The 16,953-nt window shown below is 39.1% G+C and overlaps 1 protein-coding gene across 1 annotated transcript; it reads left to right on the top strand.

The window, feature by feature from the left end:
* Window positions 1-3,694: 3,694 nt before the first annotated feature.
* Window positions 3,695-16,048, top strand: LOC142600599 (uncharacterized). The gene is made up of 3 exons (XM_075746381.1): window positions 3,695-4,227; window positions 5,563-5,629; window positions 10,411-16,048. The coding sequence occupies exons 1-3, from the start codon at window positions 3,766-3,768 to the stop codon at window positions 11,928-11,930; spliced, it is 2,049 nt and encodes a 682-aa protein (XP_075602496.1). The 5' UTR covers window positions 3,695-3,765; the 3' UTR covers window positions 11,931-16,048.
* The last annotated feature ends 905 nt before the right edge of the window (window positions 16,049-16,953 follow it).

Below are 16,953 nucleotides of genomic sequence, written 5' to 3'. Positions count from 1 at the left end.
TAATTTTAGACATCTGCAATAGAGACATCCCCATCATGTTTACCGAGCCCTACCTTTATATAGTTAATGGAGAGAAACAAAGCCACATTTAGGGCACTCTGCATCTGAGCTATTTTAGCCTTCTCCTTCAGAATTCTTTTGGCAAACAAGATATCCCTTCTGCTTAATTGAATGTAATTTATTTTCAGTAGAGTCTTCTCTTTTATGCAAGAACTTCATTATGCTCTGTGTTGCTCTGGCATTGTGAACTGCCAGTAGCACCGACTGTGCTGTGCAGTAAAGGGCCTCTTGTACTGGTAAGTGTAAGTTTGGTCATAGTACTGCAAAGTGGATAAAAATGAGAGAGAAAAAAACCAGTCACAAAGGATTTTTTTAGGGCTCATATTCTCACCAGCTGAGCTCTAGACAGCCAAAAGGAGCAAAGCTGAATTGACTGGCTGGAACGTAGCTGTTGTTATAAAGTTCTGTAAGGCCATCTAGGGCAGAGATAATAGATAGCTGGGCCATCATGTGAGTAAGCTTCACTGCAGTCAGTACTTAAACTTACAGCAGTTACTGCCAGCAAGTCAAACAGTGACTGGTTGAAGACAATGCTCCTTAAGTATGTGCTTAAAAATAACCTCTACTTTATGTCTCTTATTGAATCAGGGCTTTAGTTAACCTTTCTTTGCTCTAATAGTTTTGCTCATGTATGTGAGAAAACCCCAGGTTCCCAGGATGGGAAGAGTCCAATAACCCTGTCTGAGAAGAGTCTGTATTCTCCCCGTCTATAAATTTGTGATGGCTGGAATCATTCAAAATGTTATTGTTATTCTTATTGGTCCCTGAATCTCAGCCGCTGACAACTGGAGAAAAAGTGGTTTTGGTAAAAAGTGGTTTGGTAATATATCCTTGACTATAGGATTCACTCCCTCTTGCAGTTCCCCAGAGCCAGTTCCCTGGGCTGACTTTTAAGTGGTGCAGTTTGACTTCTCGTCACCTCTGTGACAGTTATTTCTTTTTTCCTTTTTCATTGAGAAAGAAGGTCAAAAGGCCTAGAAAGGGGGAGTTTAATGCTGTTACTTTCATTACTATTTGTTCCTTACAAACCTGGATTTGTTAACATTTCAAGCTTAAGGTTAAGCTGGTCTCATTCTGAAGTTATTGATAAAGGCAGACATGTACACAGCTCATTTGACAATAAATGCGATGGCTGTTAGTACTATGTAGCAGTTTCCTAGGGATTGTATTTACATTTTAGGTTTTCTGGTATTATAAGAATATTGTGCTCGTTATTTACTACATTTATATTATTTTTATCAATAACTGTATTACATCTGCATGGAGCCCTGTTCTCACATGTGATCCCAGCATGTAAGAAATCATGTTAATGCAGGAAAGAGGATGAAGTCCCTCTCAGAAAACTTACAGGGAGCTCTACCAAGAAACAATTAAGTAACAGTAGTCAACATGGTAGCCAGAGCACCAATATGCCAGCTTTCATCTGCTATTTTTCTAGGTGCATATGCTTTATTTGGCCAGGTAAGGGCCACCATTTTGCTCACAGACTTTCCATCTGCTTTGAAGACATAACTCTTGCTGATATATGGCATGGTCCTTTTCCACTGTGTTGTCACTTGTACAGCCAAAATACTTGGCAAAGACCTGTCCTCTTCTGCCTGTATTCTCAGTTGTCAGCCAGACTTCTGAGAGCAAAAGTTTTGTGAAAAGGAATTTGTTGATGTCTTTCCAACCTCAAGCGCAAATGAAGCCCATGTAGGTTGATGAAAAAGCTTGATAGGCAATCATAGTGTGCTTGTAGCTGTCTTGCTGCCCAGTATCTGTCAAACCTATGGCTGATTTCAGGCAAATTTGACAACTGGCAGAAGTATTAAAAGTAGGCAAGGTTGTGTAAACTTTGTAAGAGGTGACTAAAGAGAGGAGAGAGTGGAATATGAGCATTTGAAAGTTTGCCTCTAGCCTAATCCTTGCAGCTCGTAAGACTAATGCAGCTTGGTTGCTGCTCTGTATTCTGAGGAGGAAAGGTAGCAAAGGTAGTGCTACTTATTTAGCCAGTCAAATGGAAGACACAAATCCACAGAGAATCAGGTGACATTGGTTCTGCGCTTCACAGATCTGCTTGTTTGTGTTAGATGGAAGGAGATCTGTGGGTATAATTTGCCAGATATTTCAAAGTATGGAATTTCCAACTTGGATGGGGAGTGTGGCCCCTCCTGGATCCTGGTCTTTACTTTCTAAAATCCAGTACCCTGAAAACTACCTTAATATTTAAGTCAATACCGAAAAATAAAAATTAATGTGTGCCTTATGCTGTGAATGAAAGTAACTGAACAGCAAAATATTTTAGAAACCATAAACAGGAACCAGCTATGGTCTTCATTGTCTCATCCTTTATGTTCTGCACTTAAAAGAAAAAAATTCAGTGCTGCATAAGAACAGATGAATGACTGTATTGGATTCAGAATTCTCTCTCAGGCTACGCCCAGCAGTGGATACTGTGGAAAGCATGGCATATTTGCATAAATCATTTTCCCAGCGCTGACAGGTTGTTGCTCAGATTTCCTGAATGTGATTGATTTCTGTGTGTCTTTTCACCCCAAATTAATTTTATTTTATATATTGGGCCAGCAACTTTCTGGACCTGGTTGAACTTTTAGCCTGTATTGAAACTGCTGCCTTCATTTAATGTCCCCTAATTCTTGTATTGGAAGAAAGAGTGAAGAGTCTTTCCATATCCACTTGCTTTAGGACACCTGTAATGTAGCACAGTTGTTTGGTTTCTTTTTTTTTTCCGAGCCTGAAAAGTCCTACCTACTTTCTCACAGTATGGTAGTATCATATGTTAGATATTCCTTGCTGTCCTTTGTGAACTTTTCAAGTTCTTCTGTGCCATTATTTGAGATAGGGAACCAGGACTGCATGCTGTATTAAAGATGCTCTATTGGTTAATATAATGTCATAATGATGCATTCTCTTCTGTTATGTATTCCTCTTCTAATTAGTCCTAGCATTTTATTTGCTTTTTTGACCTCTGTTGGGCAGTGAACTGATGATTACGTGGCTCTGTGGCCCAACATTTATATCTAAATATATTACCTCAAGATCATTTCCAAGTGGCAATAATAATAATCTACAAGTACAACATTTGATATAAAAAACATAGATTTTTTTTTTCCAGTGGCTGCCTCATTTCACCTTTACCTCCTTTGAGTTTCTTTTTGCCATTTTATTGCTGCTACTCAGTATCATAGACTCCTTTTGCAGCTCTTTGCAATTGACCTTTACTTTTACTACCCTTAATAGCATAGTATTCTCAGCAAGTTTTATCACCTCATTTTATTGCCTCTACAGTGAAAATTGACCATTTACTCTTTACTGTATTTGAACACATACGTAGGAATGATTAATCTGTTATTGAACCCCAGTGATGATTAATTTATGCCCTGAAGCATGGGGCTTAATTATGACTTTTTTATGTCTACAACTAAAAGTTTATGCTTATGAAATGGAAGACCTCATGGTCCCATGAAGGGACTACAAAGATAGTAAAGGAACTGGCCTTATAATCATGACTTGAATTTAGTGAGACTTTTCACTATCTTATTAACATTTGAATGCCTTTGAAGAGATAATACTGCAAGCTGGAAAATTATTTTTCTTGGACAATAACCAATCATTTGTATTTCAGGAGAAAATGAAGTTCCATCTGAAGATGCCCTAATACTACAGCTGCACCTTGCAAAAGGGCATGAGAAATTTACTGAAATGCTAAAAAGCCAACAGCAGATCATTGTCGATTTGCAGCAAAAACTTGCTGAACAGCAGCACATACTGGTTAGCCAGCAACGGGAGATTCTTGAGCAGCAAAGAAAAATGTATGAGCAAATGGATCTGATCAAAGTCCAGTATGGCATGCTTTTTGATACAGTGAAACAAATGTCATTTCAGAGTTTGCAAGAAGATATTCAAACTTATTTTGAAAGTCATCTTCAAGGACTTCAGAACCAGGTCAGAAATCATCTCCAGAAGTCATACTCTGTGCATAAAGTAGAAGTGGATGCAAAAGTGATTAATGTTGGGGAGTCTTTGCTGGACTGTGGCCTTTGTGAAAGTGATGAATTTTGCAATTTCCAAAAGACACCTTCACAATGTGAAAAATGCACATTGTGTCCTGCTGGTTTTTTCCAAATGGCTGAGTGTTCTGCAAACTCTGATCGGATTTGCCAGGTGAAACATAATTCTGTATTTTCAGTTATTGCTTATGAAGTATTGTGTCGGACATACTGGGATAACATTCTGGAAATAACTACTTGCAGAGCTAGAGAGATCCAGTTGAAACCTGTGCTTTACCAAATGGGTCTATGGCACTTCGAAGTCTGCCTGAAGTTTTTTGTGGGTTTTCTCTTTACCATTTACTGCTCTAAATGGGGCACTAGTTTGTGCCTGTTGGGTGTGATGCTTTCCTAGCCTGACAGCTGGCAGGATTTTGATTCTTTTCATGATGATAGGAAAAGACATCCTAAAACATGTATACTTATGCATGGTAAATTTGTTTATTTAATCCCAGTCCACTCTACAGGAACTTCTAGACATCTCTGAAAAGCAGAGGAAAGCTTTACTAAGCAAAACTAGAGGTCAGATATTTATTTCTAAGTGTGGAAACAAAAGTTGTCAGTTGAAACAAATGTAAAAACTAGTTCCAGCTTAAACATAACATACAAACATATAAAAATATAGAACATAGATGCTTTTATTATTAAATACATTTTATTATAAAATACATTTTATTATACAATACAAAACCAGCATGTAAATTCAATAAGATAGTTCTTTGGTCACTTTCTCTCATTTAGAAGTCCTAAGATATATGGGGAACTTGATATTTAAAGCAGTGTCTTGTTGGGAAGTGTTGTCCCCAATTCCTAGCTTAACATGAGCCCGAATGGCTGGTGACCTAAGCCCAAGATACTGAGAAGAGCACCTGAAAGAGTCTGTCCGGTTCCCTTTCTGCTAGTCTCAGTTTTCTTTAACGCTAGCATTTAAATACAAATGTAGCCTGTTATTCTTTCCCCTCTGCCTGCTGTAGGGTGAAAGGAGGGCTTGTTGACAGGAAATACTACTTTATCATTTACCTTTCTTGTGTGTTTTTCAGTTATCACCTTCCTCCCAGACTAAATGCCTTTAAGAGCCTTTCTTAACACTGTCTCGATTGTTATGATGTCCTTAAGACAATCGAGTGATGCATAGCTCTGGGGGGACGTGGTACTGTCTTACAGATCACGCATCGTAACAAGTGTTAGTTTTACAACCAATCCATATAGCCCAGCATCTGCACGCTCCTAGCTTTCTGCGGACACCACGCAGCCTTTTTGCATACCTTGTTAAAACAGGTGACATCCAAAACAAGTTGTCTTGCTCCAACATGCTTATGCGATCAGCCCCCTCTCCATCCCCGCATACACCTTTTACTGGCAGATGGGTGTCACAGGGCCTGAAGAATTGCCTGCTTCAAATTTAAGTTGTTGCATTAAAGTGTTTCAATATGATTCATGTGATTTACAGGACAGAGATGAATGCACTGAATCTCCAAGCATTTGTGGTGAGAGGATAAAATGTCTGAATACTCCAGGTAAGTTATATTCTCTGATAATTAAAGAATGAAGATAATTAGATCTTCAGGAACAGGCCAAAGAGATAGATAAGGACTCAGGTCTGTATGGTTGTGAGTAGTGACATGCTTAGCTTGCTGGAATCAAGGGGTTGAAGACACTCAGCTGTAAGTTGATAGCTGTTCTTGTGGACAATGGGCTATTTAGGACATAATATCCACTAGAAGCATTGGATGGTCCCTTTTACCTTATTTTTGTGGGGTTTTATATGCTTTGGTTTTAATTTTCACGTATGACCTGACTTTGTTCTTGTTTATGCTGGTGCGAATGGGGTCAAAATCAAAGGTATTATTCCTAATGGAGAAAAATAGTTGTCATTTTCCTTCTGCTGCACTGGAGTAGATATTTGATTTGATCTAATGAAGGTTCTTATAAGGCCTCCCTCCATCAATCTTACTCTCCTTTAGCAACAATATTGTCAAATACTGAGGAACGATCCACAGTTTCCATTATTTGTGGGGGCTTGGGGGAATTTTTCAGACATTTAAGAACAGATTTGACTGGAGTTCTGCACTGCAGACTTCAACTTCATTATTTCTCATGGCAGTCAGACACAAAAGAGCAAAATTAATAGACATATTGAGCCAATTATATCCAGGTACCTGATTTCTTTCTACTTGTCTAATTTTTAGTCAGCCAAAAAAACTTGAAAGGAGCTCTGTGATCATATAGAGCATTTCACCAGTTGTGACCTGTACCTGAGGGCTCCCGGTCAAACAATCAAGGGAGGGCTTCATTAGGTTTTACATTTTTCCTCCTCTGGTCTTCTTACTTGTAAAAAGAGGGTGGCCTCTCTGAGGGGCAAGGGTTGTTTTCAGCTGATGATGAGTGATTTTGTACTATTCCTGCCCAGCCATTGGTGGAGAAAAAGAGTGGGAGGGAATTGGTCCTAGGAAAGGGTTAAAAGAGAACATGAGCTCACTTATATTGCCCTTACTTCCTCCAGGTAGGAACTGTGGTGGGTTGGATGGTATTACTGCAGACACAACAGGAAATTCGGAATGACTAGAGGAAGAGAACATTTGTGTTGCCTTGTGTGGCAAATGCAGAGGAGGTGCCATCAAGCTTACAAAAGAGGCAAGACACTTTTAGCCAGCCTTAGTGATGGGCAGTTAGAGGCAAGACAGCTTAGGGCACAAAATTTGAGACATTGCATTGGAAAGCTGTAAAGCGCTGTCTCTTCTTTAGTAAGAGACTGAGTTTGGTTGAGTTGGTGGTTTTGTGGCAGGAAGTCCACAAGCCCAGCCCTAGGAAAGGAGAGCCACCAATGTGGTAGTCATTTGGTGTTGCTCTAGTCTGTGGCTTGGAAGAGAAAAGGCTGTAAGGAATTTATCCAGTGGGTTCTGTGGTGGGGGGACCCAGACCAAGAATGGGTCTATACAACTGCTGGAGGAAAGTAAGTGAGGGCAAAATACTGCCAAGGAAGGACTCTTCCCTTGATTCTTCCTCCCCCAGTTTTAATGGTGGCTTGTTAAGATCTGAAAGCAGACTGATTCCTGATCCAGATGATGGGAAATAATGTCCTGTCAATGTCATCCTCATCTGCCATGGAAGAGAGCATTCTTTTTAATTTTTGTTAGAGAGAACTGCTACTTTCAGCCTGTCTGTTCATGATAGTTCATTATCTTATACAAGTGCTATTAACCTGTCAAAAGGGAGGCTGAAAATGAACGTCTGTTTTGGGTAATGTAGGGGAGATGGGGATGTGATATTCTGACATATGAGTTCCAGATGTTGTATGTGGTTTCTTGAGCTGCACGCAAAGTTGTTGCATCTGTAGCAATTCATGTTCACTGTACAGTGTGAAGGGAAACAGAGCAAATAACAATAAAGAAACATGGAACTGGGAGCCTCTCTTTCTTCACCCTTCCACTTTCCTCTACATCATACCTTCTTCCCCTACTGCTTTTTCTTGCTTTTATCTGGGATGAGAGTTGTTGTTAGGTTATTTGATTAAAGGCTAGTTATTGAGGAGCAATGACAGTTGGAGGTACCTTATCAGCAAAAATGGACTCCGGTGCATCATTTCCTTCTTAGACAATCACGGGAGAGTCATCAGACAGTTGTCTTTGGTGTGAACCCACCGAGTGGAGTCCACCAAAGGCACTTTCCCCAGAATGCCATGCAAGCTGAAGAGGACTCACTGTAGAACTTAATGCGGGATGCAGAGGGAAGAGGAGCAGAACCTAGACAGATAGCCCTGATTTGTAATTAGCTGTGTTGATTTGTGATGATCCAAATTTGACATAGATGTTTTAAAAAGAGATGGATTCCCATACTTTATCTGCTTGAGTATCACCTTTGTGTCATGCAGTTGTGAGTAGTAACAGCAGAAAAATACATGCATGGCTTACTCTAATTGCCTTGCAATTGCCTGGCCTCCATGAGTGGTGAGGGCTGGGGACTGTGCTGCAGACATACTCGATTTCACAAAACCAGCTTGAATACAGCTGTACAGCTGGGCTCCTCGCTGTTAAACCAGGTGCAGCAGTGCCCAGAGCAGGAGCCAGGAAGAGGTGGGAGAGGCTGCCAGGCGGTGAAGAGAAGTAGGAAGCAGTCACAGCATGCTGCTGTGCTGGCTTTTCAATATTTGACTATCATTTGCTGCTTGACCTCTTCTGGGCAAAGGGTAGGATGCTGCTTTTGCCACTGTGTCCACAGTATAACGTGCCCTGTGTGCTGCTTTGAAGTCACCTATTTGAAGTACGTGCAGGGGGAACACCTGCTGCGGATCTAACCAATAAAAGCAAATTGGTGAGTGTAGTCACCACATGTATTTGTAAAACTTGATATTTATAAAAATCCTGAAATATACATTAAAATATTTTAAGGAGCATAAAAATAGCATAAAAAGTGTCTCTAGGCACTACTGCAGATCTTCTCTGCTATGTGAACCACTATATTTGTGTACTAATAGCAATTCATCCAGTATTTCTCAGTGATGGGGGAGCCATTGATATGAGAAGTAGAACTGGTTTAGAAGTGTCATGGTGAGCAATTACACCATGGTTAAAACAGATTTCAAAAGGAAAGGTTATCTGGGATTTTTTTTCAGTATTCCTTCTAGAATGTTCATAGTTGAAGAAATGCGATCTTATTTATTTGGCTTTCATTTCTCATAAAAAAAGCCAGACACTTTCAGGGGTACAAAGTGTTAAATTTCTCTTGACTGTTTTTCAAATGGAAATATCTTACTGTTCTGCAGTGAGCTCTTTTGAGAAAATGATACCTGGTCTCAGAAAGAATGTTCTCACATCATAAATTGTACAGTCCTACATATCAGTGTTAGTGGAGAATCATCGCTTAAGTGAATGAAACATAAAGAGACAAAGATACGAGGGTGAATATATGAAGCCTGTGTAAATTAACAGTGTCTGGTGTTCTCTGCTGAATAATGTAGTATCAAAAGTGAATTTTAGCCAATATTCTGACCTCCCTTGTGGGCCAGGTGCATGTATACTGCTCTGTCTTGCAGTTTGCAGTACGTGTGGCGTGCTTTTCTGCCTGCATCAGCAGTCTGCCTAGCCAGCTCCACCCTGGGGTTTGCAATGGAGAAAAATGGCTTGTTGGGGTCCATGTCAAATGCTTGTAGTCCCAGTCTCAGAGCTAATCCCAGCCCAGATATAGCAACTTTCCAGCCGAGGAATAAAGCAAATGTATGACACAGTATTTAGACAGTAAAAGATATTTAAGAGCTGTAAGAAAGATTTTTGTTGAGTCTTGATTATGGTGGTAAAAAAGCAGAAGCAAGTACATTAGTGATTAAGCTTTGATGCACAAACTGCAAGTGGTTATTCTTTAGGGTGCCTCAAATCTTGTGTGTTGATTTAGATCCTGAAAGCTCCGTACACAAAGGTTTTGGGCACCGGTCGCTACAGCTGGAGGCATTGGCAGTGGCGGTGCTCTTGGAAAATTGCCATAGAAAATTACAGGCTGTTTTTAAAACCCGCTGTTTGCATGTGCATTCTTTGATCCACCGAGGTCATGGTGTACCATTTAACAGCACAAAATTGCTTTATGTCAAATAAAGTAATTTCAAACGCCACCTTCAGATATTCTCTTTACTCTTTGCAGCAATGTTTTATTTGAACTTTAGACTATCACAACCACTGCTGTCCTGTGTCTTAGGGCAGTGGTTTTCCACCTTTTAAATGTGTGGACTTCTGCATAATGATTTTAAGCCTGCTGTTTACAGTTTTGTTTTCCTTACTTGTCTCTTGCAGGTTCTTTAAAAACTGTACACAGAATGCCCGGGGTCCATGTCCCTTGGATTGAAAAGCACTGCTTTAGCAATCATAGCTACAGCAGTGCTACCCTGTAACATGCACATTTCTCCTTGTATAGGGGAGCTCTCCATTAGTTGAAAAGATCTTTTCTGCTTAGTGCACCAGTTAGTTACCATGCCTTTTACCTAGGGGAAGGGAGGGAGTGCCCTCCAGCAGTATCACTGTATGATCCATTATAGGGTTTGATCAGAATTGCCCCTATGCAGCCCTATCTTGCTCCTTTCCCACTCTAAACAACTGGATTTGACTTGGACAAGGTGAGTTAGCCCAGTATTTCCTCTGTTTGCTATCAAGGATCGTTTAATAGCACAAAGTGATCTAACCATAATTGTCTTTTATTTTCTCTCTTATGATTAGATGTGTTATCGAAGATACTTGATATGTGGAGCTATAGAGTTCTTAGATTTATTGCTTTAAAGGTATGACAATAAAAATTGTCCATTTCCTGTGAACAGGTGGTTTCCGATGCCTTGGAATTGCTGAGAAAGATGCAGCTTTGGGACTGTGTGGAGAGGAGTATTTCTTTAATAAGGAAATGCAGGAATGCCAGGCGTGTTTAAAATGTGAAGACGGAATGGTGGCCATGCCTTGTTCCACTGTCAGTGATACGGTTTGTTCAGCAACCAGTGAAAACAAGCTCTCAGAGTCTTGGGCTGCGAACATCATTCTACCGTCTGTAAAGTCTGGCATCTCTCAGGTCTACTCTGGCTTGAACTTGAAGATAAAGGGAAAGCTTCCCTGTGAAATCCTATCTGTTGAAGAGAACAGCCTGGTATTCAGGCAACATGGTCTGTTGTGGACTGACCTAAATTTTGCAGTAAAGCACAACTGCAGGAATTTTTTGCAAATTTCCTTAAAGCTAAATGGCAGTGAGGAAGGCTATGAACTGAGCGGTGTTCGCATTGAACAGCCAGAAGGAAAGTATTTCCAGAGCACTAGTTTAAGCAGTGCTGCCGAAGTAGAGCCCAGCCAAACTCTTTCTGTGTATTTGAGGAGCCCCAATCAATTCTGCAATCAAAGTAAAGACTTAAATATTTATGATCTTAATACCCCACTCAGTTTGTTTTGGTTGTCCCATGACACAGGTGCTGTGGCACTCAGTGCACAGATGTCAACAGCGATGCATTACCAGACCAACTATCGACCTACCTTTAAAATAATATCTGTTTCCGACCCTTACATGCTAAGTTTATCTCATGATGGCAGAGCTATAAAGTTCACTGAAACGGGTGTTGTCAAATTTGTGTTCCACCAAGCATTGTATTCCATGGGTCATATGTGTGTCCGGGAGGGCTTCTCCTTAATTTCTTATATCAATAGGAATGGTACCAACAGAGAATTAATGAATGTATTTAAATCTGGGGTAAATTACAGAGACACATCAATATCTGCTTCTGGGGCCACAAAGGTTGGTGCTGGAGATCTGATCAGCTTTGAGATACTCTCTCCTGCACAGTGTAATGTTCGGTATTTTGGAGATAGTTCTGGAATTAGTATGTTTAGCCTCATCTGGATCCCTCCAGCAGTTTCTAGTGCCATATCAGCCACAGTTTCTGTTACAGGTCTGCCTACTGGAGCTGTGAGAAACAAATTACTGGATTTCACCCAGGTCTCGTCCAATGAGAAACAGATACAGCTGGTTTCTTCTGGACAACTTGCTCAGAAGTATTTCATTTTTACTGAAAAGGGAGTTGCCAGCCTTGCATTTAACTTAAAGTTAATCCACTCATGCAACATGCTGAAAATGACTCTCCATCAGTTGACCATGGATCACATGCAACCCACAGCAATTGCTCAGCAGATTGGAGGTCAGATGCCAGAGGGAAGCACATGGACCAGTGTGTCCCTCCGTGCATCTTTTGAAGTGCATAATGGAACACTGATAGCAGTTTCTCTTGACTGTGTGCGTGGAAGGATCAATCAGATCACTCATGAACATGGAACCGGTATATCTATTTTGTGGATTTCATCTTAATTTCTGTACAGTGCAGGTAGCACAGAACTGGGGTTTAAATTGCATTTGGATTCTACTCTGATTCTATACATATTTGACACCTTATACTGTGTCGACATGAGCAGATTGTCCCACTAAAATGCTCTCAATTTTAGGAATATTTAAATGTAATCTTCATCGAATGATCAGTATTTAAAGAAAAGATAGCTTTCAATGTTCCAAAACTTTACTACTTTTAACCTTTTCAGTCAGGGGAACTTTGAGTTCAAGTCAAACTCTCTTATTTCTAATAAAGCAGTGTCTTAAAGAGACTTATTTCTGGACTATAAGTAATTGCAGGTGAGGGTAAATACTTACCTTTTAGTACTGCAGTGAAAGCAGTACAGCCAAATAATGGAAACCTGCTTTCAGTTTCTTCACTGCAGCAGGCTAATAGCAAGACTAAATGCACTTTGAGGCTAATTTGTCTTCATCTTATAAGATGATGTGCTTTCTATAAATGGAGAGAACATGCCTCAAACTAGAGGTTATACTACGGTGACACTGGAGTATACGTGCTTAATACTATAGAAATGGACATGGGTCAAAAATGGAACATTGTTTTTACAAAATATAATAATTGCTCTCAACAAAAACATTAGAACTAATGACTGTTCTAATTTCATTTGGAAGTAATCTGCAGTTAAGTAATTTGGGGAGGGTCTTTCTCATTTTTAGTTTTTGCCACTGAAAAGTTGCAGGATGAGAAGGAAGGAATTCTATTCTAAAAAGTAAGAGTATATAGGAGAAAAGAAATGAGTATTACAGTCTTGAAAATGAGACTTTTGGAAATTAAACAAATTTTTATTCAGTTTCTTATGAACAACAAAATATTTTCCTGACCACAAAGGAACACCATTCATAAACATACTTATTTTCCTGAACAGGTACTTAATTTAAAAAGGCATAGGTTTTTTTGTTAAATCATTCAGTTAATTATAAAAAGAAATTATGTATTCAGTGACACTGATTTTTGTCTTTTTCCATCTCTTCCATCAAACTATTCTTTCTTTTTCTAACCTATGTAGAGTGTTTTCTCTCATTTTCTCCTTTCTTCTGCATAAATGCCGCTTCACTCTCCTTTCTCATTTCTTTTGTTAGGAGTAAATTGCATGCCCTGTAGTGTAGCTCAACTCTTTCCAGCCTTCTTTCACCATGCCGGCTAAAGAACAGATGTACGTATGTCACTGACGTAATTACAAAAGAGGGACGTTAATAAGGCACTCTCAGGCTGCCTTACATCAACCTTACTGAGAGAAGGAATACTGTGCACAATACAACTTTAATGTAGGTGTCTGCCTGACTATGTGTATTTAAGATAGATGCACTTTCCTGTACTCTTCACCTGTTTTGGAGTTTGTCACGCTGCTTTTTCCTATGCAGTCTTCTCCTCTAATTTTCTGTGGAAGGATAAACCCAAATGCAAGACTTGTACCCGGTGGTTCTATTTTTACTTATAACTTTATAACTGTGTCCTTAACACTTGTGGTTGTCTTTTCCTCATCCTTTTTTCTTCAAGTTTATACTGAAAGGTGTGCAGGCTTTAGACAAGTTACTTTCCTGCTCCAAGCAGAGAACAGTAGTTTTTCTTGTTTTCAACTGCAAAGTCTAAGCAGTCCATCACAAGATACCTCACCGGGTGTTATGTTGAAGCCAGCATAAGTATGCAAACCACAGTAAGTTCAATCTCAGTGTCCCCAAAGTCTGTGACAGAGGTCTCGGTGCCTTTGTGTAACCAGGTGCATTTGTTCTCGCAAGGACATAAGGAAGAGTAGACTAAAGCTAATATTAAAGGTGTTCAGCATTTGCGAAATACTGTTGTTGTTACAGAGGATATTTTGTAGTGGTAGAGGAAGACTTCCAGAGGAAGACTGGGATGAGAGCACGTGTATCTATTGAATACAGAAGAGCTGCATTACCTAGGAGCAGAGCAGTTGTTCTGGGTACTTCACTCTGGAAGTCTACTGAGACTGATCAAAGATGAAATGCCACAAGAGTTAAACTTTTCTGACATATCCATCTGTATAGTAAGGCAAACTAGTGGAATGTTTCCTAGGTGATAGCAAGGCCATCATATCTTCTTGACCAAACTCTTCTCTACAAAGAGGTGATTTTGTGAGGAGAGGTTCTTCCCCACAGAAGCAGGTAGCTCATTTCTGTACAAGGATGCACGTGACATAAGAGGAGCTCTGCAGAGAGCAGACCTGGGTATTGCTAAGGTAAGACTTCAGAGGAAGACAATGTTGAAATGATACACTTATGGTTTTGTTTTGGAGGAAGTTAAGAAAGTCACTTCCTCACATATGTAAACCCTTATTTTCCTTTGCTGTTTTGCGCTATGCAGTTGTGTTAAAGGCTGCCACTCCCCAGTATAATGACAGCTTAAGAGCCGTTCTGGATTTAAACCTGTGTAGCAGATATCAGAATCTGATGTTAGACATAATCTGATACATCTTTAGCAAAGTCCAGAAGTTACTTGAATATAATGAGCATTTGCCTATACGTAGCATATAGCAAATCCAATGGCATGATTTGTATGAGTATGTTCTATTTGAATGAGATTGTGTTATCAGTGGAATTGCTTGAATATGGAAGAGACTGATGCTCAAATCCTGTATTATGCACGTGTTGGTGGTACTTGCATTTAAATGCACCGTTATTAAAAGATGGAGAAACTACCAGGGAGGTACAAGTGAACATTATTACAGCTAAGAGAGATTTCAGAGTATGAATTCTTCAGTGTAGTAAATCTTCTCTGAGGATTCGGGGAGGGGAGTGCCCGTAATTGGCCTTAAATTCAGAGTAGATTTTTAGATGCACACTGACAGAAATGCAGCATTTTGCACCCATCTGGTGATGATAATGCATCTAATACTGTTTTGCTAATGTCATCTATGATAAGGTACTCACATGATAAAAGAAGGCTTATTAAATATCTAGTACTAATTGCAACTTACAGCAAGCTTAGCCTTATTTCAATCAAGAAAAGGCTGATCATCTGAGCCTCTTTTGCATCAGTCCCTTTCAAAAAAAAAAAAAAAAAAGCCTGAATCCATAGTTCAGGCAACTTGCTGACCTTGGTTTTAGTATCATGAATTTGGAGTGTGTTGGTATCAGTGTGGATTTATGATAGTCTAATTAATGGCACGGTATATAGCCTTTGCACCTATGAAAATTATATATATTGCCTCATACCATGCAACATTAAGTGGTGCACTGTGATCCTAAAAAAGATAAAGTTCAAGATGAATCAGATGATAGAGAATGAATGCTAATTTTATGGCACTTATCCCATTTGCTATAATAAATTGCATGTTTTATTGACAGGTATATCTTATTAAATATATTTACAGCTTTTGAACTTTTTATATTCATTTTTTTCATATGGTTTCTTTCTATTAGTAGCACAATATCATAATGTGAAGTATGGAATTAATTTAAAAACTTTTGCATCTTTTGATACGATGTTCATGAATATCGTTAAAATAGCTGGAGACAGCCTCTCCAGTCCTTTCTGCTAGAGAGCATTTCCAATGCGGTATTCGTTGGAATAGAGTAAGTATGAGGCTGACAGAATCTAGCTGTACGAAAACAGCTGATGTTTATACATCTAGGAAGGGAGTTGGTTATTTCATTTATGTTATGCAGATAATGGTCAACAAAGATGTTATAGAAAACATGACCGTTACAGGACAAAAATAATTTAGGTTGTATAGTGCTGCTCATACAAGAGGAAAAAGGATTTGGCTTACAAAGACCTGCATCGTTTTCTATTGTGAAACATTTTGCAAATTCAAAGATTTTACCTGAATATATTTAATTACCTATACAATTTTTTTATGCTTTGTATGAAGCCAAAACTGGGCAGAATAGGTTCAGTCCATTTTAATATTGTGGATGCTTTCTCTGTTCTGTGGTCTCTGCAGATTGCAGTGCACCTATAAAACTACACTAGTTTCAAGTGGTGCTTTTTTATGAAATTTACTACTTTGAAATATTACCTTGTTTTAAAAATACTGTTTAGACACTTGCCTCTGTTAATATTATATTCTAATATGTTTTAAGAGAGCTTTACTGAAATAAATAAAACAATAAGGCTTCACTGGCGTTTATGTTCTGTTCTGAGGAAGGCTAATTGTGGCTCTTGTGATTTTTTCCACTGACTCTTTTGGGGCCAGGATTTCACAAATATTATCTGAATTAGTTACCTGTGTTTGCTGAAGTGACACTAAACAAGAACAAGTAGTAGTACACATTTCTAGTGATCATCTAGTCTACTTCTTTTCTGTTCCCACTGTCACATCTGAGAAGATGAAAATTGCATTTGATGCTGCTACACTAATAAATACTTGTGTCAGAAGAGCAGTACAGTTTCTCTTGGTCATTGCCACCACCCTAGTAATACAGAGAAGAAAAATGAGAATAGTTTTTTTAAAAGAAGAAATGTGTACTGCCTTGGTCCTTCATAGGGTCTCCTGTCAGATGTGGAAGCTTTGACAGTGTGGTGCAGGGTCCCGATCAGACCTTTGCAGTGGCACAGCTATGCTCTTGCCAGGGTCTGTGCTAGGTAAACCTCATGTGTTCTCAGCAGAGATTCTTTATGATTAAATTATACAACTGTTTCTTCTTCTTGGAGATGTTATTGTTTATTAGATCTGAATGAGAGAGAGGTGCTGTCAAATGAGCTCTGTTTAGAAATAATTTTGAAACGGATTCCTCCAAAAAAAACAATTTGAGACCAAATTAGTATTTATTTCAACCTTCTCCATTAAAAGCAAAAAAGAGAAATTTTACATGATATGTTTTTCACCAACTGCATTTGTCCTGTACTTTTCAAAGAAATAATTCCTGTAAGAAGGGGATTACAGGTGTCATTAACATAGCCTAAATTAGCCAAGGATGAAATTTAGAAGAAGAAAAGAAGTATTTGTGAAAAACTGGTGAAAAGACAACCATCCTCCTCCAGGCTGGATCCAAAACTGCCCCTTCTCTTCTGGCCTTCAGC

The sequence above is a fragment of the Balearica regulorum genome, chromosome 2, assembly GCF_011004875.1.
Source record: "Balearica regulorum gibbericeps isolate bBalReg1 chromosome 2, bBalReg1.pri, whole genome shotgun sequence".
In the NCBI taxonomy this organism is placed as follows: Eukaryota; Metazoa; Chordata; class Aves; order Gruiformes; family Gruidae; genus Balearica; species Balearica regulorum.
Note: the sequence above shows the minus strand (reverse complement) of the source record. Positions and strands in the feature narration are given on the sequence as shown.

What these genes read in the sequence shown, in the direction of transcription:
- LOC142600599 (XM_075746381.1), top strand. Translation starts at nt 3,766, where the DNA reads ATGCTAAAAAGCCAACAGCAGATCATTGTCGATTTGCAGCAAAAACTT. An exon ending in ACTCTGATCGGATTTGCCAG is followed by an intron (nt 4,228 to 5,562) that starts GTGAAACATAAT and finishes TGTGATTTACAG; the next exon opens with GACAGAGATGAATGCACTGA. An exon ending in AAAATGTCTGAATACTCCAG is followed by an intron (nt 5,630 to 10,410) that starts GTAAGTTATATT and finishes TCCTGTGAACAG; the next exon opens with GTGGTTTCCGATGCCTTGGA.